Here is a 25,106-nt window from a genome sequence, read left to right on the forward strand (position 1 = left end):
TGTGTGTGGTGGTGGTGGTGGGGTGTTCCGCAGGGAAAGGAAGGGAAGAGACAGACCTGCAAGGCTTCTCTCTGGGCAGGAGTCCTCAGTAGAAAAGTGTTACCCTGTATATCAAGGGATATCAGAGGGAGGTGACCTTGAGAAGGTCATTGCCTGGAAGGCTCTTAGGCAGATGAGGGTAATCACGACTTGCTCTGGGCCCAGTGATCTCTAGTCTGAGATTGCGAGGTCTTTTGGCACTTCTTGGCACGCCCCTCCATTATGTCCTCATCCTCTGCTTCCCTTTCTCAAACATGGGTGCTGTGAGTTGCACATTGGTGTAGCCTCAGTGCTACCCTATCCCTTCACTTGGACTTTTTCCTCCTAGTGTCTGTCAGGACAGCTTTAGAGCTGCACTCCACAATAGGCCAGTAGGGGTTCATATTAACACTGGTGAGTTCCAGGGTGTGGGGTGGGGTGGGGGAACTGTGGAGGTCACAGCTTGGGGAATATATGGCCCCTGCATTGGTGATTCTTAAGTCATATGGCAGAGACAGAACTCACAGCTAGAAAGATTGTTCGCACGCTAATGACTTGGATTGGGGTGATGATAAGCTTTTCAGATACAAAATAGAAGATTTCCACAAAAGACCAGAAAGTTGGAGTGCTGAGCATTGTGAGTTTACCAGTACAGTTAGGAGGGCTAGGCACAGGCCCACACTTGGGACTAGAGAGACAAAGTGGATGGGGTGGGTACTTAGCCATTTGGTAGTTGTGGAAACTTTGGTCTGGGATGTTGAAATGATTTATCCAGGTTAAACTTGGATGTTATATTTTTCACCACAGAACCATATGTGAGTCAGCAGGTTGTTGGGATGCCTTTCTTCCCAGAGCCCCCGATATGTTTGGAGACTGTGGCACTTTGCCCAGGTGCCATTTCAGACCCCAGGAGTCAAATGCAGGTGCTTTCAGGAGTGTGTGTGACATTTTTGCCAGGGGCCTAATGCAGATGCAACAAAGCTATGGTGCATGAACCTCCTTGGCCCTGGGCCTCTCTCTGTGGACCAGATAAAGTTGAAATCATCTTGGTGAAGAACAGACATCCTGCCTTCGCACTTGGGACCCTGGAGGGAGTGTTTACAAATACCCCCCTCCCTCAAACAGCTGCCGTCCCCCAAGCAGCTGCCCCAAAAAGGAAGGTCATTGACTCTCCTTGTACATTTGTGAGATTCTCCTGGATTCTCCATGCCTCTCTGGGGCATCCCTGCCTCCCTTTGGGTGACAGAGCAGGTTTCTCAGTCTCCCTCCAGGGTGTGCCTTGGGTGGGTCAGCAGGGTCACTGTCATGTCCCCATGTTCTCTTCCAAGCATGTTCCAGAGATGCTTGGGCTGGGGAGGGCCTCACAGCCCTCACTGCCAGACCCCAGAAAGGGCAGAACCTTCACCTCCAGCATAGGGGTGCACCCCCTCTGGGGAGGACAGGTTGTTTTCCCCAGAGCTTGTTCTCACCATTTGAAACATTTTTCTCTTGAGTAGCCCAAACCAGACTTTTTTGAGGAAATAGGGGAGCTTGGGCCACACCTAGTGGTGCTCAGGGGTCACTCCTGGATCTGCTCTCAGGGATCACTCCTGGTGGGCTCAGAGAACCATATGGGATGCTGGGGATCTAACCCAGATTGGTTGTACAAGGCAAGCATCCTACCTGTTGTACTATCACTCTGGTCCCCAGACATTTTATAACTGATTTTCCCCCCTCTGGATCATGAAGACATGATGTCCAATCAGGACATCTGGAGACATGGAGCCTTCCCAGGAGTGGGGATAAGGGAAAGGGGGAGCTTGTGGGGAGCCTATTCCATCACAGTCAGGCTAGGGGTGGTGGGAGAGGTGTCATCAGGCTGACTTCAGGCTCCCGGGTGGACACTGGACCATTGACTTAGAAAAACTGCAGGGAGGGAACAAGATGGAAGTGCCCAGAGGTACTGTGGGCAGGTTGGATGGCAGTTACACCCTGGTCTCAGAGAGGGGGCTTGGCCAGGTAGGACTGAGATCACTGGCCAGGTAGGGCTGAAGTCTCCTTGGCATTTCCTTGAGTGTGCTCAGCATCAGTCTCTTCCTTCCAGCCTGTCTCCCTCAGAGTGTCTGTGCTTCCCACCCTGCAGGCACCTATGTTGGATGTTTCAGTGATGATGGCCAGGAGAGGACTCTGAAGGGGATTGTGTTTTATGACCTGAGGAAAATGACCATCTCTCACTGCCAGGATGCCTGTGCTGAGCGGTAAGTGTCGACTCCCTTGGAATCAGGCTAGGAGACAGTCCCAGGACCAGGTAAGGCCTTCCTGTCTTGTGCCTGGCCTTGGGCAGCTAATGCCCATCCATCAGAAGCCTCTTGTCCAGAAGAGTTTAATGATGAGATGGCACAGGGGTGGGGAAGGAACCTCAGGCCTAATCAGGAGTGATGGTCCTGTAACTTCAGTCAATTTTGTTCCTGGCCTCCAAGGTACACTCAGAGATTTAAAATACAAGTCTTTGAGCTGGATTTCTCTGAGGGTCCTATTCTTCTGGGGAAAGTTTCTGGCTTGACTTTGTCACCAAATTGCCAGCCCACCTAGTGGTCACCTGCACTAGTCACATCCCGAGGCTAGTCCTGCTGCCTGGCCACTCAGTTGACCCTGAAGGCCAGGGAGTGTGTAGGGGAGGCAGCCAGCATGAGGTCAGTGCTTGCTTCTTTAGAGTCTGGTAGCTGTAACCCCATCTGGGGTCTCATAACTGAAGGTGGGGGTCCTGACAAATTTGGCAGCAGTGAAATGTTTCTGATCGTACAATAGCCACGAATTAATTCAATCACAAATTCAGCAGTACAGTGAACTGGGGGTGTTTCTGCCAGCACCTGCTGGGTCGCAGCTCTGCATCGAAAAAATGCTCACGAGGGAATGAAGTTGAAAAAAGCCCTGCTCTGGACTTCTTCACCTTGAGTTCACTCACAGTTGTGCCATATACATCCTCACCACCTTCTGCATGGCAGCAACGAAGTGGCCTGGTTCACAGTTGGGGACACCAGCCCTGGAGAAGGAAAAGTCTGGGGTTCCTGCTCCAGTGGCTTCCCAGCCTCATAAACTTGAAGCTGAGACTGACCTGGCCTCTGTTCCTTCTAACACTCAGGAAACTGTGACTCAGAGGTAGTGGGGATTCTAGCTCACACAGCTGCGAAGTGTCCAGTCTGGGTTTTTGCCTGTGGTCCATGGAGATGGGAGTTTGAGAGCCATGGCTTCCTCCATAGTAAAAACCTGGTGTGATGGCTGCGGGGGGTGGGCGGAGAGCTCGGAGTTCCCCTTAGCTGCAGTAGCAGCAGCAACAGCAGCACAGCAAGGGTCAGAGCCAAAGGGCAGTGAGGTCAGCAGACCTGTTAGTGCAGGTGTGGCCCAACGGACTGAGTGTGGGGAGCTGGTCTGTTGCTCCAGAGGGAAAACTTAAAGAAGCCCATGACTAGAACATCAGGAGTTTGGCGCTGTCTGTGATGAGCATGTTTACAACTGTAAGAACTGACAGCTGATGTAGTTTAGGTCTCCCCATGCTGAGAACCAGCGCACCACTGCTTCACACCCACCGGCACTATATTTTTTCCAAATATTTGTTTTGGGGGCCATGCCCGGCTGTGCTCAGGGCTTTTTCCTGGCTCCGCTCTGGGATCACTCCTGGCAATGCTTAGGGGACCATATGTGGTGCTGGGCATGGAACCTAAGTCAGCAAGGTAAGCACTTTACCCACTGTAAAGTCTCTGGCCTCCATCCAGGCCGCATTAGGACTCACCCAAGGGAACAATGGGAAGACTGTTCCTGATACTCACCAGATAGCCCTCACGTTTGACCTGATCCCTCCCCTCAACCCTCTGCTGATGGCTACAATCATTGTCTTCTCACTTGACCAGCTTCAATCCTGACCCTTGTCCTGGGCCCAGGTCCACCCACTGTTCCCTAATGGAGACCTCAGTGCTGTTAGGACCCCGGCCCTCTCTCGGGGCCAAGATCAGAACTCAGGCCAGCCCGCACTGTCCCTGCAGGTCCTACGTCTATGCCGGTTTGGAGGCTGGTGCTGAGTGCTACTGTGGGAACCGACTTCCCGTGCTGAGTGTCGGGCCTCAGGAATGCAACCACGAATGCAAAGGGGAGAAGGGCTTTGTGTGCGGTGGAGCTGGTCGCCTCTCTGTGTACCGCGTGGAGGAGCTGCAGCCAGGCTCCAGGAAGAGTAAGTGTCCCAGCCTCGCCCTGAACTCTGACCACCCACTGCTCTCCTATCCCTCTGACCCCTGCCCTTCGTCCAAATTACATGGACAGGACCTGGGCCTCTCCCTCCCAGTTGCCTTCATTCTACAGATTTAAGACTGGGAGATTGGGCTGAGGGTCCACTGCAAGTGGTTTGAATTCTGGACCACAACATATCTCTCCTAGTACGTACAAGATAGAGAACCTCATCTGAAGGCCTGAGGCAGGGTGCAGATCTCTGACACTGCGCTGTAGCCTCAGGCAGTTTGCAGCCCTTCTCTGCTCCAGTCTATTTGATGGGGTGTGAAGACAGTCCTAGCAATGGGCAGACCAGATCCCCTGAAAGCTTTCTGGAGATAAAATTAGCACTGCTGATAAACCAAAGCCAAGCTATTTGTTTGTTCAGCATAGCTGAACTAGCAAGCTGTTAATGATGCAGGAGTGATATAGGCGGGCCTCTGTGTTGGTCCATGGTTTCCAGGTTCTTAAATATTTTCAAGAATGAAAATTCTGAGTGATGAAATGCTCAGGCTCAGAGTAGAAATATTATTGGAAAGCAGAAGAGAAAAATCTCCCCAAGGAGGAGAGGAACTTCGTATAGGGTTAAGTTAACTTGGTTTAGGGGTATTTCATAGAAAACTAGGTCTTTTTGTTACAGAGGAAAGGGGGAAGGTAAAGATTACAGTTTTTTGTCTAGGTCCTTTTAAATGAAAATTGAGCTATTCACATTTCTTATGTTTGGCCATTTGCCCTAAGTATTGCCCAATATGTCAGTCTCTCCGTAAGCCTAAGCTATGGGGCAGAATTTTATGGTCTTTTGGGAATTGTTAATTTTCATGCTTATCAGAAAGAACCCAGAAATTTTCAGGGACATTAAAAAAAGTGGGATGGGGGCAGTCAAAAATAGGACTCCTCACAGCAACTGGCAAGGGGAAACTGAGGCTTTCTTTTTCAGTAAGGAAACCCCAGATTCCAGAAAGAGAGGAGGAGCTGAGGATCATGGCAGGGAGCTGAGATGGACATATAGGGTCCTGGGCTCCCAAAAAGTATAGTTGCTAGGCCTGGTGACCCTCAGGCCTTGGTATTGGTGTCCAAGTAGGACAATAAGGGGAGTTTGGATCCCAACAGGAAAGAGAATTGCATTAAAACCTCTGGGCATCAAGTGACATTCAACTTCACAGAAGTATAAATCACTGGCATTTTAGATGTTTAAAAGAAATAGCACTTCCAGGGCAGGGAGACAGGACTAAACCATGTCCAATTAGACCTGAACTTGGAGTGGAAGGAAGAAAAAAAAAAACCTTCCTAGGATGTTTCACCTAAGAATTATAGTTGCAGTCCTGCATTAGTGCAAGTTGTGAGGTTCAAATTTATGCTGTCCTCCTGGTCCTGAAAGCTCCAACATAAAAACTGGCCCTAGGCCATCTGGAGTTCCTGGCATAAGCAAATGCAAACTCTCTTGAGGGCCTTGCCATCAACCCAGGTGTAGAGTTCCCATAAATAAATTCCCATTGAAGATGAGCTTACAGTTCAGAATTATAGAACACGGGAGGAAATCATCCTTGGGAACAGTGGAGTCAAGTTGATGCATCAAAGAGCAAGATAGACCCCCTCAGGATTCCAACTGAAAGTTGAAAGTACAATTTGGGAGCATAGCAATATTTGTGCAAAACTCAGGTTTATTCTGATGAGGCCCAAATCCGCTGAATCCGACTCTGAAGGGGTCCTTTATAGAATGTGCTTGCACACACACACATATGTAGGGGTTGTTCTTTTTTTGATTGGAAGGAGCTGAGAAAAGCATAGCAAAGTTACTACACCACCCCTACTAGCAAATGCAAGACAGCCCAGCTTCCAGGCTCATGGACTGATGGGCATGCCTGCTTCTGGCCACAGTCTACATAACTGTGCTCAGAGACAAGTCAGAAGATAAGACCACAAAGGCATGCGTGGGGAACTACTTCTAATAAAGAATAAGTTTGCTGAGCATATGGAAGCTAAGCTCTAAGAACATGGGCTTCAAGGCCAACCCTCACCACCCTATATAGGGACAGAATGACAGGAAGAGGGACCCAGGGCCCAGAGCCAGCCTGTTGGGAGTATTTACACACTTCTTATACTCAGGATGTGTGTGGGTACAGGGAGCATAGTCTGGGGGAAGGGATAGAGACTGACAACACACTGGTTAGCTTATGGATTCACTGAGACTGTTTCCTCCACAAATTCTCATTGTACCTCCAGGCCTGGAACAGGTTTGCTGTCGGGCCTGTGACAGGCCTGGGCTGCCATCTGGGTTGCCATCTGGGCCTCCTGAGGACCGGAGTGTTGCATGCTGGCTTTTTGGACCTTTGATTTCTCTGGGCTCCATCGACATCAGCATGCTCTGACTTCTTACTCCTAAAGCACCAGGCCTGTGTGTGGACTCTGGGCCTCCCTGCCAGCTCCTCCTGTCTGTTCCGCCCAACTCTTACAGGTCATTGTTTTGCTTCAGATGTCCCATGGATTAGGGGACAGACAGTTCAGTCATCCATGCCAGACTCAGCTCTGCCGGTAGCTGGGGTCAGTTTCATAGTAAGAAAATAGTATAGTAGCTGTCCCTCAGGGCAGACGGGGGCAAACCCCATGCACTGACCTTTGCCTGCTGCTCCTTCTCAAGGGGTTGAGCTGACATGCTTGAGAGGCTCTGTGTCAAGCATGACCAGGTGTCACCTCATACCTTAGTGCCTTGCTTATCATTGTGGGAGGACTGACAGGGAACAAGACCAATAGGCAGCCCCCCACCTCCACACCCAGATCAGCAGCAGAGCCAGAGAGTTCTAGGAGGGCCCCTCCTCCCTCCAGAGGCCCCAGGGCTTTCCCCTGGGGAGCATGAGAGACACTGGTGAGCAGCTTGAACTACAGGATAGTCACATGAGCACCATCACCTCCAGTTGACGCTGCCTCTGCAGGGAGATCCCTGTTGCTTATGTGCCCTCATATGCAGGCCATTCATGCACTCAGCACTTCCTGGGCACCTGCTGTGTGTCAGGGCCAGGGATGGTGCAGGGAGCACAGGTGAACTCAAGTGCAGCACTCCCAGAAGCTGATTTTGTAGTTCCTACGGCTGGAACAGGCAGGACACTAGTCACCTGATCTTCCACCCCCAACCCCCAGCTGCCAGTCTGCCTGGCTCACCCTCCCTTCCCCTGAGCCCCAGAGACTATCTCCCTGCAGTCAGCTGTGCCCTGGAACAGGTTGAGGATCAACAGTCCCATCCCTGTAGGTGCTTTGTAAAATGAGGGCCTGGTAATGCCACAAGACAGGAAGGAGTTCTGGGAGCCCTACTCATGCCACCGCCAAGGGCCCTTACACCACAAGTCAGGGCAGGGGGTGGTCATGGAGAGTGCAGCTCCACAAGGAGCTGGATTGAGCGTGTGTCCTGACCCTCTTGGAGCAGGATATTCAGCAGGAGAAGAAATGGACAATGACCATATCCACTGCATGCCGAGCAAGACACCAGGAATGCTAATGCCAGCAGGTGTCAGGTCCCTGAGGCCGATCTCTTGCCCCACGTCTGCTGCTTTCCTTTTCTCTGCCAGAGAGGTGCATGCCCTGATCTCCAGACCATGGGTGCTGTGGTCACTTAGGAAGGGCTTCCAGACCCAGGTTTGGGCCTGGGTTTTTATGGTTTTTTTTTTTAACTTTTAATGGAGAAATGACCCCAGCTGCCATGATTCTGGCAAATGTGAGGGTTTCTGCTACCGGCCAGTAAGATGTAAGGCAGGCAGAGATGCTGGGAGAGACTGAGCTTCGGGGAATATAGACTGAGTATCAGGATTCCATCTAGAGAAACTCTGGTGAGTCTGGGAGGAAAACTAGCAGTTGTTGCTGGAACATTCCAGAAGGTTTTTTCAGCACCAAGGAAGCTAAGTAGGGAGCTGGACTTTTCCACCAGAAGGTCTGGAGGAAACTTGGCAGGCAACTCCTTTTGAAACATGGGCTTGAGGAGCATTCCTAGAATATGGGTAGGAATTCAAGATCGAGAGAAAGAAAAGCAGCAGAGATAGGGAGAGAGAGTGTGGCAGGATTTCAGGTTTCCAAATCTACATTTCTTTTACTGCCCATGCTAGGAGGACATAGAATGGCCAGAGAATCAGCCTCTTAGAATCACCTTGAGTTAAAGAATCTGGCACAATCACAACCATCCAGTTTTGTTGAATGAAGGAGGTACAGGTGGATTGACGTTATTCCCCACAGGGCACATGGAAAATTGGAAACCTAAAGTCAACTGTTTGAACTAGGCTGACTGAGATCCTGGGTTTCCAAGGTGTAGGACTCGCTTTCTCTTGGGAGCTTGGTGTAAACTCAGCCCCTGCAGACCCATTCACCCTCTGTTTGAAACCAGCCCCTCCTGCATGTATTTGCCCCTGTATCATGATCTACAGCCACTAGTGCCCCCCATGACCAGCACCTACCTTTAAGGGCATCATTTCTAAGAAACCTGTTTTCTTTTCCTCAGGGAGGAGCTTCACATATCGTGGCTGCTTCCGAGTACCAGAGAACACCACGCACACCTTCCCCGACTCTCTGGTCCAGGCCAACATCACTGTGGAGACGTGCTCCGGGTTTTGCTCCCATAAAGTAAGATGTGCCCTCATCTCTCAATGCTGTGTGTGTGGTGGCCTCCAGGAAAGGGATGGGGGCTAGGGCTAGGCCACCCAAGTGCAAGCTGGGAATGGGGTAGGACTTGAGAGGACAAGCAGGCAGCAGGGCTTGATGCTACAGATACCACCAAGGGTGCCAGGAGGGAGCTTGTTGCTAAGGCCACTGATCCAAGACAGGGTGGGGAATTGTCAGTGATGGTTGTAAAGCTGAAAGGATCGTGCCTTTCCCCATATGAGCTATTGGCACAAGTGTCAGATGTTAAATTGACTCGGTTTGGAAGCAGAAAGATGCTGGCTCGGGACTTGGGGAGAACTGATGAATTTCCTGTGATTTGCACTGATGGTGTTGGGCCATGAATCTGATGTCAGCAGGGACTGTCATTATTGTTGACTCAACCTGGGTCGGGAGTGAACTGTCATTGTGTAAGAGTAGGGCTGGACCCCCAAGGCCACTGTCATTCGACATGTGTTAGAACTAGGGTGGAAGAAAGTGGTGAAGCCCCAGATGGGCCCTTAAAAAGTCAGGCACAGGGAGGAGGGGAAGAAGGAGAGCCAGCTGGCCACCCAACAGACACTGAGATCTTGGGCTGGAATCCAGTGCTCTCCGGATTGGGCCAGACACTGGCTCTAGAGGTGGTTTTAGGTGGCAGTAGGCTGGGGTCCTATGATGTTCCATACATGCTGAGGTTCAGTAGCTGGGATGGGGCTGTGAGACATGAAGTGAGGATGAGGATGGCTGTCAGCATTTACTCACTCTTTTTTTTTTAATTTATTTATTTTTAATTAGTACTCACTCTTATTCATGTACTCTATACCGTTGCTGGCTACTGTCCTCAGCACTTTGCATGTATTCACACACTTAATCCACATAATAACCCTCCAGGATAGGCGCTGCTGTTTGCATTTTTCAGGTGAGAAACTGAAACTAAGAGAACCTCAATCACCTGCCACTGGGGGTGGCTATCAGCATTTGCTGATACAGCACCCTTATTCATCCCACAGCAGTAAGTGGGGAGCCAGGAGTCCAACTGGGTCCAACACCATTACTGGATGGTGGTTAGGAGGGTACAGGAGAGGTATGCTTTGGTGAAAGAGCCTGTGGTAGGGCACAGAGGAACCCACCCTTCTCTGGTCTGTCATGTCCCCCACTGACCCTGGGGGCTGCCCCTCCTCTTTCCTCTGAGGATTTTGGGTAGGGAGTGACAACCAGATTCACATGCAACCTTTGAAGCACGTCTCTTGCTTGCCCAGCATTTCTGAAGTCACTGCCTAGGGCATCTGAAGTGTCAGGGCTCACACCAGATAGAGTGCGTAAGCGGAAGGCTGTTTGTCAAGCTCACATATTGGAGCTGGAAGTCCTGCCCCTCCCTGACCCCATCTGGAGCAGAGCTGAGGGTAAAGACCATGGGACCCCACCCAGCTGCTGGTTTTGCTGATGTGTGCCGGAAAACCAGTCACTCTGGTGGCTTCCTGCCCCCATAGTTCAGAGCAGTTCCCTGGAGAGACCTGTCAGGGGTGAGAGGAACTGGGCTGACCCAGTGCAGGCTATTGCCCAGCCGCCTCCTCCTACATGCTGGGCACCCTGCCGGGGTTTCCTGCCCATTTGTGCCTCCACCCTCCCTGTTCTTCTCAGCCATGGGAGGGGCTCTCTTCCCTGTAAGAAATAGCGAGCAGGTCTGCAGAGCTGAGGTCCCTGGCAGGTGGAGAGAAACTGGCAGCACCCAGACTATACACCCTGCCTGCAGTTTGGTGTGACTTGGGAGGAAGGTGTCCCCAGTCAGGGAGAAGAGAATGACAAGGGAGATGAGAAGAAGCAGGAGCAGAGAGCATTGCAGCATTCGGCCATGTACCCTTATCGTTCTTTGGGGATCTAAGTAGGTAATCAGGGCACAGGAGCACAGTCAGAAGGCCCAGAGGGGTGCACGGGGGAGTTTCCCTCACCACTGTCTCCTCTTTCAGCTCCACTCCACCCTGCCTGTGCTCTCTGCCCTGATGGTCTGTCTGAGAGATTGCTGGACAGGCCACAGAAAGTGCTTTCAATTCCCTTAATCCTCACCTTGTCATTTATTTAACCAGTCACTTGCTAGCAAGCATTTAGGTTGTTCCTAGTCTATTGCTTTTACAGACACTACAAGAAATGACCGTCTTTGCAGGTCTGTCAATTGGTGACGATGAGATTCTGCACGGAAAATCTCTTGGCTTTACTCTGCTGTATACCTTTGTCATCATGGTCAACTTGGCAATAGGGATATTAATGTTTCGCCTCCACTAGCAATGTGAAAGGAACATGGGCTGGTGACTCTTCTTTTTTATCATGGGGCCGGAGCACTCCTGGAAGCCTCCGGTAGATGCCATCATGTTCTGGGGCACCCCCTCTTGGGTAGTCTATCAGGGTAATGTAACTACTTAAACTTAAAGATTTAAAACACTTCAACTCCTACTTATAGCCTTTTCCTTATATCTGGCACAAACCCAGGTTTCTTCAATATCATGTTGGAGCATGTGCCAACAGATTTCTTGATATCTTACACCACTTTTTCACCTTGTACACCTCCCTTAGCAACATATTTCAAGGACAAGTTACCTGCTCTGCTCTAGCTGGTGCTGCTGTGAATTGTTCAGGTGGGAGCCACATTGAAAGGGCAGCCAAGGTTTTTAGAAGTGGCCTCTGCTCTCAGCACACTCAGGCACTGGGCTCTGGGCCCACGGCTTATGTTTCCTGGCCTTTGCTGTATTGTCAGATGGACCAGGGAGGTAAGTGGGTGCTTCCTGGATCTCCATTGTTTAGATCCCATGCCCCTGCAGCTGTGAGGAGTGGAGACATTTCCAGACTTCTGGAGGAAGGTGGGTCTTGGCAGGACATATTTAGTGGGTTGTGGCCAAACACAAATGCTGATACCTGGGATAGGTGCTAGCAGGAGGCAGCAATGGGGGAGACCTGGCCCACCACTCCTGCGGTCCAGTTGGGAGAGAAACCAATGGGGTGACCATCACTCAAAAGAGTAAGATCAGTGTCTAGTGCAGGATTGGGGAGAAGAGTTAGAGGGATGTTCAGAAGGAGGATTGAGGCTCTTGGAGTTAGCTATATCTGAGGATGCTGGCAGCTGTGTGAGCATTGCATCACAGGGAAAGGCAATTGCTTGGCCGGGAGGAGGCGGTAGGGAAGTGACTCCTGCAGGGTGTTGTATAAAAGGGAGTGGTGACAAATTGCAAAGGGTCTGTGGTGCCATCCCCAAAGACAAGACTTTGGGATTGGTTTGAGGGAGCTGCTGATTGCATGGCGGCTGCTCTGGGGCATTAGGAGGAATGAGGGGTTCTGTGTGGGTCCTTTGGGGAAGTCGTAGCCTAAAAAACCACCCTCAGAGGTGCCTCCTGGGTATTGCCCAGTGACTTGGCTCTGGAACTGAGAGATTCAGCTCAAGCAAGGATTATCCCTAGATGGCCTGATCCTGATCAAGCCACTAACCACCTTTCTGCAGAGGACACTTGCTTTCCTGGCCAGCCTCTCCCTTAACCCGAGCTTGAGGGAGTGACTGTACCCCGGCTTTCTGGACTGTCATGAGTCAACTCTCAGCTTAGGGGCTCCTGGGCAGTACCTGTCAGAGCTGAAACTTCCCTCCAGGGCCTGGCAACTGTTGGCATGTGGGGGTCTGTGGATTCTTCCTTCTGGCATGGCTTGTGCAGGGGAGTTATTAGGCAGCTTTGCCAGCCTCTCCCTGCTACTTTCCAATAAGGCCTCCCCTGTGCTCAGCTGGAGATAAGCCAGATTGGAAATTTACCTCACCCAGGTTGTCAGGGGCTTGGGGCTGTATCCAGGAATGGCCTTTGCTCCCCTCTCCTGAACTTGGAGGGTGCGAGTGAGGGGAGACAGCGAGTCTGGGATGTCTGGCCATGTTTCACTGCCCCAAAGTGCCAAGCACATCCTCTCCAGCAGGCTGGTAGCACCAAGGTGGCAGGCTGCCCCAGGAACATCTTTTTTCCCCAATTTGGCTGAGAAACAAGTGCAAATGTCCTGTGGTGCAGGAATGGTTACATACATCATGCCAGGGCCATGCAGTGGACTGTAATGCAGCCATTGAAAATGTTTTCAAAGATTTTTATGATGGAAAATGCTTACTTCAGTGTTAAATGGAGCAGAGCTAAATCTGGGGGAAAGGGGCTCTCTGGGCTTAATTAGGACTGGTTGGGCAGTGAAGCTAGAACAGCAGGTGTAGGGACTGGGACTTGGAAACAGGGAGGGAGGGGATGGGCTGCTTGTGGCACCCCAATTTCAGGCATCCTCTGAGGTTTACTCCTGGCCTCAGAGAGAAATCTCTGCTGCTTTTTGTTAGTACATTGTATTTGGGGAGCTCCAAGAGTGTAGTTTGAGAGTAAAAGAACATTTGGGGCAATATCTGCATCTTACTGAACTGATTCTGTGCCAGTGAGAGGGACTTGACCGACGCAATGTGTTTTTAAACACAGTAAAAGGATTTTGTCTCATTTTCTGCGATTGTAGTGAAGATGGAAGAAAAACTGCTCATTCGCAGCATTCAAGATGCTATCACCTCCTTCATTTGGAGGGAAGGTGAGAATGATCAGAGGGGGTGCTTAGATATTTGCATTGCTACGCATTCAGATCTGGGGTAATTAATTTTGATATTTGCGTGAGAGCAGATAGACCGTTTGTGGGAGTGCCGTCCCTGCAGTGGGGCTGATGAGTGAAATCTAACACCATCTGCAAATAGATTCCTGAGGTGAGCAGTGATGCCAGCTCCTGTGCAGTGTGATCAGAGGTTTTGCTCTCCCAGCAGCTGCTAGTGAGAACGTTCTACTGAGAGATGAGGAAGGAGGGAGAGGGGTGTCGCCCTTTCTTCCTGTCCTTTAGCCCTTTGGGAGCATGTTAAGTTCTTCACTCAAAAAAGCAATTGTTTGAATGCTCCCCCCCATTGACAATTCTTCCAGTGTTTTTCCTTTGGCCCTTGAGTGCTGATGCTAGCCCCGCTGCCTGCATCAGTGTTTGTTTTCTGCTAGCAGCTGCTCCTGCGAAATCTACCTGGATCCTGATAAGTGCATTCCATCTTGGTGGTTCTGGTGTCACCATGGGGTGTAGGATATTCCATCTTTGCCAAGGATCGGTTCTGTGGGAGTTTGGGTTTTGTGGTTTAGTGCCTTGGTATGAGGAATTCTCCCCTTAGGCAGAATACTGCAATAAGTGACTGATACAGTGGCTTTGGAGCTCCAGTAGCATTCTGAAATGAACCTGTTAACATTATTTCAATATGTGGTGCTGTGGGGATTGCCCCAATGATGCTCAGGGCCTCTAAAATGGTACCTGATGATGCTTAGGGAATGTGCTATCAGTGATTGACCTGGGCTTGGTCTCATGTAAAACATGTGCTTTAACACCCTCCCTCCTCCTCCACACACACCAAGCTATAACTCTGTAGTATGGCTCCAGAATTTTTTAAATTGTATTTTCCCTTTTTTGTTCCCTTTTTTTGTTTGTTTTGTTTGTTTTGTTGTTTGGGGGCCATATCCAGCTGTGCTCAGGGCTTACTCCTAGCTCTGCCCTCAGAGATCACTCTTAGCAAGCTCAGGGAATCATATGGGGAGCTACGAATTGAACCTGGGTCAGCTGCATGCAAGGCAAGTTTCCTATCTGCTCTTATATCTCTCCTGAATCTTGTTTCCTTTTTTTTTTTATTACATACCATGTGGGCTTCTCTGTTATGCCCTTCAAAATGGCATCCTATCTACTGTTGAACATTTCAGTAATCTGCCATGAACATCTTCGCAAGTAAACCTTTGAGTGTGTCCATAATTCCCTCGGGCTGTCTTGCCAGACATGGACTTGCCAAGGATATGTGCACTTTTAAAAAGTTTTAGCCGGTTTTTAAGTAGCGAGTTCCCTGAAGATATCCTAGAGGTGATTTCAGGGTCATCTGTTTTTTTCTTGCTAGATAATTCTGACCAATTTACATAACTCAAAACCTTAGGGTCCCCATGGGCCATGTGGGATTGCTGGAGGTGGAATTATCTCAGCAGACTTCGAGGAAGACAGGGGTGCTGTCGACATGAAAGTTTAGACTCTGGGTGTCTTGCAGGTAGCAGGTACTCCAGGTGATGGTTCTAATGGTCATTCTTGTTGACCTTCCTGTTTCCTTTATCATGTGTGGGATGTCAGAGAAACAGCCTAATTTTGTGGTTTTGTGGTCTGCAGAGAGCCATAGGACACCCTGGAGACACTCTGACATTTGAGGTAGCACTCTTAGAGGCTGCTCCAGTGGAGAAGGGTGGAAAAGGAAGCCCAGGCTCTCTTCCCCAACTGCTTACACTGAGCCTCCCCAGACTGACCAGCCACTGCACTGCTGGCATCTGCTCTCTGCCATACTGTGTCTGCCTGGCACCTCCCCGGTGTTTCATTCCATCCTCAAGTCCCCTCAGGTGCAGAAATGGAGAAATACAGACTTAGTATTTCTCAGTCCTGCCTGGCTCCTAAGCCATTCATCACTCAGAAGGCCCCTCTTATAGATAATTCTCCAGGCTTGTGGACAGCCACACAAATGGGGTGCAAAGCCGGGGATTCCTGAAGACAAGCCTGAGGCTGGTTCCACCCCCCAAACCACCTGCCCCACACAGCCCCGAATATGCTCAATTTCCAGGGTGCCAGACAGAGAGGGGCATGCTTGCAGCTACGGGAACAGCAGAGGGGCTCCTGTTCCATCTGCCATCAACCCCAAAGCACCATTGTCACTTCCTCTGCCCTCCCTGAAGCCACCTAGGTGGGCATCTTCCTTCCTCCTGGTGTCTTGAGGGTACAAATCTGCCCCTGGGTCAAGGGACCTGCCCTGGGGGACAGGAACTGGTCAAAGCGCCTCTTCCAAATGGTTTGTAGCTTTCTGTGAAAATTCATCCCTTTTCAAGCTTGCTTCCAAGGAGCAGAGTAGAACAAACATTTAAGAAATGTGTCGCAAAGCCCTCGATTGCATTTCCAGAGGACAGGCTAGTTCCCAGCCACCCTTGACAGCCAACGAGTTCACCCACCTGACACCTGAAGTTCTGAGCTCTGAAGATTTTTTTGTTTTTCTTTCCATTGCACTTTATTTATTTTGTGGGGCCAGGGGTTAGATTCCAGGGCTTCACACATGGGAGGCAGGCACTCTACCACCGAGGCACATTCGTGGCTTCTGGAATTTCTTTATCCTGTGATACCCTTGAGACCCCAAGGAGATTTTGTAGGAGGAAGGAAAATGGAGCACAAGAACCAGATGGCAGGCTTTTTCAAGGCATCCTTCTTCTTCACACCTGCCTCCCCGCTGCCCCACCTCCCACCCCAGCCACAACCACACCTTTGTCCATGGATCTCTGGCCAGCACAATGCATAGCCCCTCACTCCCTGTCGCTGGGTTAAAGCCCCACCTCCCCAAAGGCCTCGTCCCTGCCCATGCCCCTACCTGAGTGCTCATCTCAGAACTCTGGCTCAGGCTGGCAGTGGATTACTGTGTATATCCATCCTGCCCTCAGATGTAAGCTGAGCTAATGCCCTCTTGTTTAATTTTTGGGGTTAGATTTTGGGCTTTATTACTCATTTGTTTGCTATAGAAGCCATATTTATCTGCCACTGGTATACAGTCCTGTGTAGGTTTCAGGAGTCCAGCTTTATACACTGTGTGTATAAGCTACCAGCCAGCCTTTATCACGCCCCCATTTATTTGACTGAAACGGTCCCACGGCTGGGTTCTCGCTTTTTTCCTGCTTTGCCTCCTCTGATCCTTTCTCCCTTTTCTGTCTCTCTTTGCTCACTTACTGTCGCACGCTCGCTCTCTTGAAGTGGGGGAAGGGGGAGCAGAGAAGTTGGCAGAGAGAAGATCATCAATATTTAATTTTTATGGAAATCACGTCCTAAAATCCCCAAAGGGCTGAAAATTGTTCTGTGTTTTCAGAAGCCAGTGATGTTGCTGAAGCGGTTATGTTGTAAATAAAACCACATTTACTGTCTGCAGCTCTCCCGTTGTGCTGCAAACACCCAGAAACTTGACAGTTTAATCCACTCAAGGAAGCAAAAAGGTTCAGGGTCACTGAAGGGGCCAGCCTCCCCCAGCCAAGGGATAGAGGATCATGAGGCCTCCACATTGGTGTTCCTGCAGCGGGGACGCTGAGGTACAGCCACGTGGGGAGACTTACCATGCTCTGGGTTTATTTTTTCTCATCTGGGGTTCCTGATGTTGAGGAGCCTTTGCTTCGAGGTACCAGACTTCTGGAACTCCTTTATGGTCAGGTCACAACTAATCAAATACAACTAAAGACACATTCTCTATATTCAACAGCTTTTTGGAAACTTGGGATCTAGAAAGAATGTTCATTCCTTCCATTTATTTCATTGGACATATTTATTAGGCTTCTGCCATGTTCTGGACACTGTTCTGAATGCAGCAGGACATCCCAGTTACTCCACACTCTTGAGTGCATGCTTATGGATAGAGGCCGACAGTTAACCAGGTGATCAAGTGAAATAAGTTAAACAGGGAGAGAATGATCAAAGAAAAAAATGAAGCAAGAATCTTAGCTATTTAGCCACAGGAGATGAAAATTATTATATACTTCTCTTGTTGAAAATATTCATTTGTGGAACATTCCATGACAACTTGATTTGTCATGGCTAGAGACCAAAAGTGGACCAGGTATCCTCTAGGTGTCCACTTGGCATAGCACCCATGGAATACTACTCAGCCATGAAAGGGAATAATCTGGGGCCAGGAGATGACTCAAAGTTCTAGAGTGCATGCTGACATCCCCAGCACTGTGTGGTTCCCTGACTATAGAACTGGGAACACCCCTTGAGCACAACTGGGTATGATTCCAAATCAGAAAAGGTGACAGTCTATGAGCATGCCATCTACATCAACGTGGGCAAATTGAACAAATACATCTTGAATGCAAGAATTCAAACACACAAAAATATATATGCTATGAACCCAGTGGTTCTGTTCATAGGACATTCTAGAAGAATTCACATTAACTGGTGGTGGAAATCATAGTTATTGCTGCTTGGGGGTTGGGAGAGCTGACTGGGAAGGAGCCAAGGAAAGAGGTGCAGGGGAATACCATGATCTTTTTTATGCATTTATCCAACTGAGTGAACAGTCATTGGCTAGCTTTAACTCAGCAAAACAAATGAGAAAACCCAGCAAGGAAGTAGGGTACCTCTGTGAGGGCAGGAGTGGGGTTGCAGTGAGGTTTAAGAGATTAGGAAGGTCTTTGGGAGAAGGTGACTTGTAAGAGAGGCAAAAAGTACAAAGGTCCTGCTGTGGGGCTGGAGAGATAGTATAGGCAATTGGGCACTTGCCTTGCACACAGCCTAACTAGGTTCAATTCCAGATACCCCATATATGATCCCCCACACCCTATGTGGTTCCTGAGCACAGCTTTTGGTCAAAAAGCCAAAACCAAAGAACATTAAGAAACAGAGGCCCCAAAGTGGAAGTGGGACTGCAGTCACCAAGCACAGAAAGAAATGGAGTGCTTTCATTGGTTCAGGGAGCTGAACCAGAAATAGATTTTCTCACAGATTGGGGACTGGCAGTCAGGGTACCATTGGTTGGTTCCCTCTGAACCCGAGTCTTGCTCACAGGCCGTCTTCTTGCTGGTTCCTCATGTGAGCACCCCTGTCTGTGTGTCTGTCTCAATATTTTCATATAAAGACACCCATCTTATGAGATCAGGCCCCATTTTCATGTAATTTCCTTAAAGATTTGATTGTTACCAGTGCTCATACACTGAGATCCAAGGTTTAGGACTCCATCCTCTGCCTCCTCAGGGATCTAGTTGGCTGGCACAGTCAGGGTGGGAAGAAGTATCAGGGGCACTGGCAATTTCACAGGACAGATGCTCCTGGCTCTGCTGACCACTGTGATGAAGGTGTGGGTCTGGAATGAGGCAGGACTTGACCTACCTCATTTGTGGTGGACAAAGGACAGACAGCTGTGGTTGAGCCTGGAGCCTGCTGTTCTTGCAATGCCTTCGCAGTAATTGACAGAATGTGTCTCCGAAAGCCACTGGTGTCCTGACCTTCCATGGGGGATGAAAAACAGAGTGGGGCTCCAGCAGCTGGAGTCCAGTGCTAGAGGGCACTGCAACCCAGACAGGAGGCACACCCTGGGAGGGCGTGGCTGGTGCCAGGGTTAGGGCTCTTTTGATGTCCCTGTATCTTTAAAGCTGTTCTTTTCTTTTATCTAGACAAAAGGCCCAGGTGTCACCAGTAATGGAGCTTCAGGTCTTTGCTTCATTCTGAGCTTTGGAGGCCTGGGGAAAGAGGAAAGAGTGGGGAATTTTAGGAAGCAACACTCAGGTACATGCTGAGTATCAGGAGAGTGGTCCGAGATCTAAGAGATCAGGAAATAGGGGAAACCTACTGTGTAGACACTGCACGAGGCCTTTTCCTTCCACCTAGTGGCTCCATGAGATGCAGGTGCCCCCCGTGTTACAGATAAGAACATCAGGATCTGAAGGGGGCTTTGCTTGCCCAGGCGGCCTCCGATCATGAACTCTGACTGGCACGGGGCTTTGAGTCCAGTGCGGCTGGGTTCTGATGCTGGTGCTTCCTTTCCACCACAGTGCTTCCTTCCTGGGCTCTGAACACAAAACCCTGGCCAGGAACACCCAGAGTCACCCACCCCTTTTGCTGCCCTTGGGAGGATTTATCTCTTCAGGCTTTTTCAGGAAAGATGTAAACATAGATATCCCATCCTCACTGCCCCTTATATACCAAGGGAAGCTACCCCGAGTACAGGGGAGAGGAGAGAGCCTCGGACTCTGCCTACAGGCTCTCTCATAGAACATGTCCAATCTATAGAGGGAAACAGTAGGATTCTTCCCTAAGGCGACATGCTTTGCTTATGTCCCCACTGAGTGCATCTGAGGTTTTTCCAGTTCCAAAGGGAGCTCTGAGTGCTGCAAGTAGATAGGGCTGCAAGATTGTGTGTGAACAGTGATGTGTATGTGGCTGTGGTGTGTGAGGCACGTCTGTGTGCAACGATGTGTATAAGAAAGTCTGTGTGTGTTTATTGTGTGTATATGTGTGTGTGTGTGTGTGTAGGAGTGTGTAAGGATATGGAGGGGTATATATCTGAGAATAGTGACAGCATCCTTTCGGCCCCATGTGGGAGCTCAGTGACAAGTGAAGTGGGCCTGGGCTCTGGTGAAATTCCCAGCAGAGACAAAGCTGCCCCTGAGCCTTGAAGCATGAGGGAGGCAGAAATGATGGTCCCGGGGCTGCTGAACATGAAGGAGAGACCAGGCCTGTGCTTCCAAGAATCACCCTAGGCTCAGGTCTGCGTCCAGTGGCTCTTCCCCGGCCCCCTCCTAACAAGCCTCCCCATCTCCTTCTTCCCCACCCCACACCCAGCCCCAATTTCCCTCCCTTGGCCAGGACACTGGGGTACCATCTATTGTCTTGTGAGCACTGCTCCACGATCCTTGGCTTTGCCAAGCCACGCTGAGAAAACACTACTGATTTTCTCTTACTTATTTATGAGGTTTTGCTCTGAGCCCCAAATGAAAAGGTTTCTGCAGTTTCCCCGAGCACTGAGAAGCTCTCCCTGCCCACACACACACTCCTCCATTACTCTCCGCACACTCCCCCTCCAGAGACCTGGCTCTTGTCTGCAGATGCAGGGAGGGGCAGTGGGAAACGGAGACGAGTGTCCCCAGGAGAGCCCAGTGAAGAGACAGCATTCCACGGCCGAGAGGAAGGGGTCCCTGAATGCTCTGAGTACCCATCAGGGTGAGAAGGCCAGGGGAGGCCACTGCTCTGTGAAAGCATCTAGGGGCGCCAGGCACTTTGTACCTGTCTCATCTGAGACCCCAGAACAAACATGTAAGGAGCAAAGTGCGAATGTCAATGGGGGAACTCAGGTCCATTGCCATGCTGGAGGTGACCTGACGGAAGTCAGCTAGTATAACACCTCGGATTTATGTCCAGGCCTTTGCCCTGTGTGGTGCTGCCACCCCAGAGGGGAGCAAGGAATCGTGTAAGAGCCTTAACGCACATTACAGGGTAATTCCCCTCCCCTGAGCCTGGCATTACTTCTCTGTTATCTGGGAGCCCTGAGGCATAGAGCATATGAAGGATCCCCTTTCCCTCCCACCTTGGAGAAAGGGCTGTGGGAAACTGTCCCGGACTGTACCCACCAGTGCCTTCAGGCACGGGATGGGGTGAGATTCTTTGCAGCAAGGTGGCTGGCCAGGAGAGCCAGGGAGGACTCCACACCTCATTCAGGCACAGAGTCGGCCAGGGAAAGATGTATCACAGTGACCCCCAGCTGTCTGTTCCCATATTCATGCTTCCAATGCCCTGCTTGAAGCATGCAGGCCTGTCTGCTCAACCCTCGGGCCACCTTCAGGAATATGCAGAGCTAGGTCTACTTCTGATCTCTGCACAAGGCTCACCTCTGCTGGAGCTCGCTCCACATCATGGCTGCTGGCTTTTCGCTCACCCATGTGAGCTATGGGCCGAGTAGGGTCTCCCCTGGTCTGGCGCTGACTGGCTGTTAGCCCTGTGGCTCCCTCATGTTTGGAGCTGAGCGCCAGCCAGCCTGGCCCTCGCTCCTACCTGAGGTATTTCTGTGTTTCTCTTTCTCTCCCTCCCTGACAGGAGTTCCCCTTGGCCGTGCTCCGGGGCTGGGAGTGCTACTGTGCTTACCCAACCCCCGAGTTCAGCCTGCAGGATGCTGTGGATGGTGTGCTGTGCAGCCAGGAGCCAGAGGCCCAGAGGCTGGCAGAATACTGCCAGGTCTACCAGACACCAGTTCAAGGTGAGTCCTGCCTGCAGAGGGGTCACCCCACCTCCTGCATCCACCACTGGGTGTGGCATTAAGTCTGTGACCAGGAGAATGACCAGGGTTTGAAAACAGCAGCTGTGGCTGTGTGTGCCATCCTGGCACGGGAAGGGTGACTGCAGAGTGGTGGATGGCACCATCTCAGCATATGCTGAGTGGTAGGCCCCTGCCATACCTGGTGGCTGGACCAGCACCTCCTACCTCCCCTTTCCTTGTGTCTTTCTGGGGAGGAAGGTGATTTAAGAGAAAACAAAGAGGCAGGGTCCAGCGGAGAGCAGTGGCCAGGGGTGAGGTGGAGGTTAGGAGTGAGTGCTAACTCAGCCCAAGGGCCTGAGAACCAGGGAAGCTTCCGGGCTATGCCAAACACCTTCCTTATCTGAGCATCTGCCCCCCAACCCCATCCCCCACCAATTTGTGTGAAGTGGTGGGGGTTGAGGGGATGAGCAGGAGAGAGAGACATCTTTATTCAGTGCTATCACTCCCCTCACTGCCCCACTAATTGCAGGTGATCTGGCACTAGCCTGGCGGGACAGATAATGAGGCAGGGAGATGACTGGATTTGCCTGACCCGGTTCCTTTTTGGTGTTCCCTATGTGGGGACCTTAGTCAGCCTTCAGAATCTGGAGTTCTCTCTGCCTTCCTGGGAGCCAGGGGTTCAGCTTCAGCCACGGAGGCCCACAGAGCTGATTGTCCCCCTGACATAATTCCCACTTGACTCATTTACTGGGATACAAGGAGCCTCATCGTCGTGGGCCTCACAGCTGCTGCAGCTGAGATCCCGATGGCAGCCCTGTGCCCCACTTTGGCCCCCATCTCTGTGGGTCAGCAGTCCCTGGAAGGGGGACAGTGGTGAGTCTGGTAGTGACAGTCACAGTGGGTAACACTGAGCCATCTTGTCTTCTGGGCTTGCAGACACACGCTGCACCGACAGGAGGTTCCTGCCCACCAAATCCAAAGTGTTTGTGGCGCTGTCGAGCTTCCCAGGAGCTGGGAACACATGGGCACGGCACCTCATTGAGCATGCCACCGGCTTCTACACCGGGAGCTACTACTTTGATGGCACACTCTACAACAAAGGTAAACAAAGCTTAGGGGGCTGGGCTCCTGTGCTGGGCCAGCCCCTCTGCCATGGAGCTGCAGCAACACGGGAGCAGGGCCTGCGAAACACTTGGGGGCTTTGTTGAATCCATTGATGTGCTGGACCACACACACTTCAGGGACTCTGATGTAGGGCTTGGGGACGGGCCTGGGACTGGGCATTTCTAACAAGCTCCCAGAGGCCTCCAGGTACATGGAATAAAAGAGAAAGTGCCTGTGAGTTAAAAATGGGGTGGGGGGGCCTGGAGAGATAGCACAGCTCGTAGGGTGTTTGCCTTACACACGGCCAACCCGGGTTCGATTCCCAGCATCCCATATGGTCCCCTGAGCACCGCCAGGGATAATTCCTGAGTGAAGAGCCAGGAGTGGCCCCTGTGCATTGCCAGGTGTGACCCAAAAAAGCAAAAAAAATAAGGTGGGGGTGGGAGTGGGGGGGCGTGCAACACATTTGGTGACTGAAAGCCGCCTCCCCAGGCTTCTTCAGCAGAGAGATAGAGATGGGGGACCATGGATAGATGGTAAAATAGCCCATTAATGTAGAGCTGTTAGCATACTTATAGAACATCTGAAGGGGGTCAAGATATAGGACTGTATGTAGGAGTGATTGATCATTTACAGAGGTGGAAGCAATTCTCTTGGGGATTAACTCAAGAAGATGCTCTGTCTCCCAAGGACATCTATATTGCTTTTCTCTTTCCCTTTAGTTATACATATTAAACAGTTAAGTTTACTAAATTCGTATTATTACTTGCAGTTATTTGGATAAACACAGTAAGAGGTATAAGTTCCAAAACTTAGTTCTCTGGGCTCTGAGGGTAAGCAAGACTTCTTACCATAGGTTCCATACTAAGTCCTCAGGCCAGTTCAGTATGTCCTTCCCCAGGGGAGTCCTGTATCTTAAGTCATAATAGGTTGCATCAAGACCATGCATTTATGCTTTCTAAACTGTCCTTTTTCAATGCCGAGGTAGCTTTGCCACTTGCCCTGTAGCCATCCCATTCCCATGGTGGGACCTCCCTTTTTGGGGTTAGGAACTACAGCAACCGAAGCCTGAGTCAAGTAATTATGATGGATGCCCAAGAGTAGATATATTTCAGAGTCAATGAACTCCCAGATATTAGGAGCTTTCTGTGTTTAAGCAAAGAACATTGCTCTATAGTAAAACATGAAAAAGGCTGTGGGGGAAGTAGAAAAGCAAGTAATTCACACAAATTCAAAGTCCAGAATTACCAGAAAGTTTTGGCTTGTAAGTAACCAAGGCATACTTGGGGAATTGTGACAATGAGAAGTAAATCACAAAGGAAAGGTTAAAGATAAACTCAGGGGATTAGGGATGCTCACAAGAGCATTGTAAGTTTCTCTGTGGAGAGGGAAAGGGGGCAATTCACTGATGAAGCCTAAAACACTTAGGGTTAATATGCAACAGTGCCCATGCCAAAAGGAAGGTTGGATACCTTCTCTATCAACATTTACAAGTTTGTCTTAGTTTCAGGTCTCAATAATCGTGTGGGACTGACTTCATCTGCTCATTTATTCCTTCATTTGACTTTGAGGCAAAAGGTAGCTAATCCAATGCTGTTATAAAAAATAATGTCCAAAATTCTTCAAGAGTTTTTATGATTTCTAATCTTTCCCTTGTAGAAATAAGAGCCTCATTATGCCAAGTAAATGCACTTAAATGTCTGGAGTCTGCGTGCTGTTTATGAACTAAAATCTTCAGACAAGTCAAGTGGAATCTAAATTTGGTGAAATATATTTTTCTGTTGTCAAGTGTTACAGCATTTTCTCTGGATTTCATCACTAGAGTTTGGCTTAGGAAAGAATGATTGATAGTCTCAGTAAGGTCTTAGGGAAAATGGAGAATTCGTGAACGTCAAAGTGAGTTCTAGAATCATCCACAGATTGGGGGAGGGAAAGGACAGATTCAGATGGTCTGTATAAGCCAGCCCTACAGTCTTTGGAAGTCTAGTTGTCTGGGCACCGTAAGAAAGTGACAGATGAAGCCCAGGGTCCTGTGACTTGTTCTTCTGCCTTGAAAATTGCACACTGCTCCCAGGCTGCGGTTACCCTCCAGTTCATCTGGAAGACCTTTGACTTAGTCGAGCAACTCCACTGATCCACATGAGAGTAGGTGATCAATGATGGGATTAGGTTGGAATAACAGGTGTAAGTGGTTGGCATACTTTGCCTCACCTTATCCAGTGTGTCTTGGAGCTTCATAGATGTAGCTGGTTAGATAACTACTGGCCTCAGCACAGTGAAGCACGAGTGTGAGATTCTTAAGGCAGCCCCAATGGCAGAATATCAA

The 25,106-nt window shown here is 50.1% G+C and overlaps 1 protein-coding gene across 2 annotated transcripts in view; it reads left to right on the top strand.

Moving 5' to 3' along the window:
* WSCD1 (WSC domain containing 1) overlaps positions 1–25,106 on the top strand; it is a 46,379-nt gene that overhangs the window by 13,645 nt on the left and 7,628 nt on the right. For both annotated transcript variants that reach the window (XM_055131159.1, XM_055131158.1), the window contains exons 3-7: positions 2,141–2,255; positions 4,038–4,222; positions 8,738–8,859; positions 21,517–21,676; positions 22,613–22,777. In XM_055131159.1, the coding sequence (XP_054987134.1) occupies positions 2,141–2,255; positions 4,038–4,222; positions 8,738–8,859; positions 21,517–21,676; positions 22,613–22,777 (747 nt within the window). The remainder of the gene's footprint in view (positions 1–2,140; positions 2,256–4,037; positions 4,223–8,737; positions 8,860–21,516; positions 21,677–22,612; positions 22,778–25,106) is intronic.

The sequence above is a fragment of the Sorex araneus genome, chromosome 3, assembly GCF_027595985.1.
Source record: "Sorex araneus isolate mSorAra2 chromosome 3, mSorAra2.pri, whole genome shotgun sequence".
Taxonomy (NCBI): domain Eukaryota; kingdom Metazoa; phylum Chordata; class Mammalia; order Eulipotyphla; family Soricidae; genus Sorex; species Sorex araneus.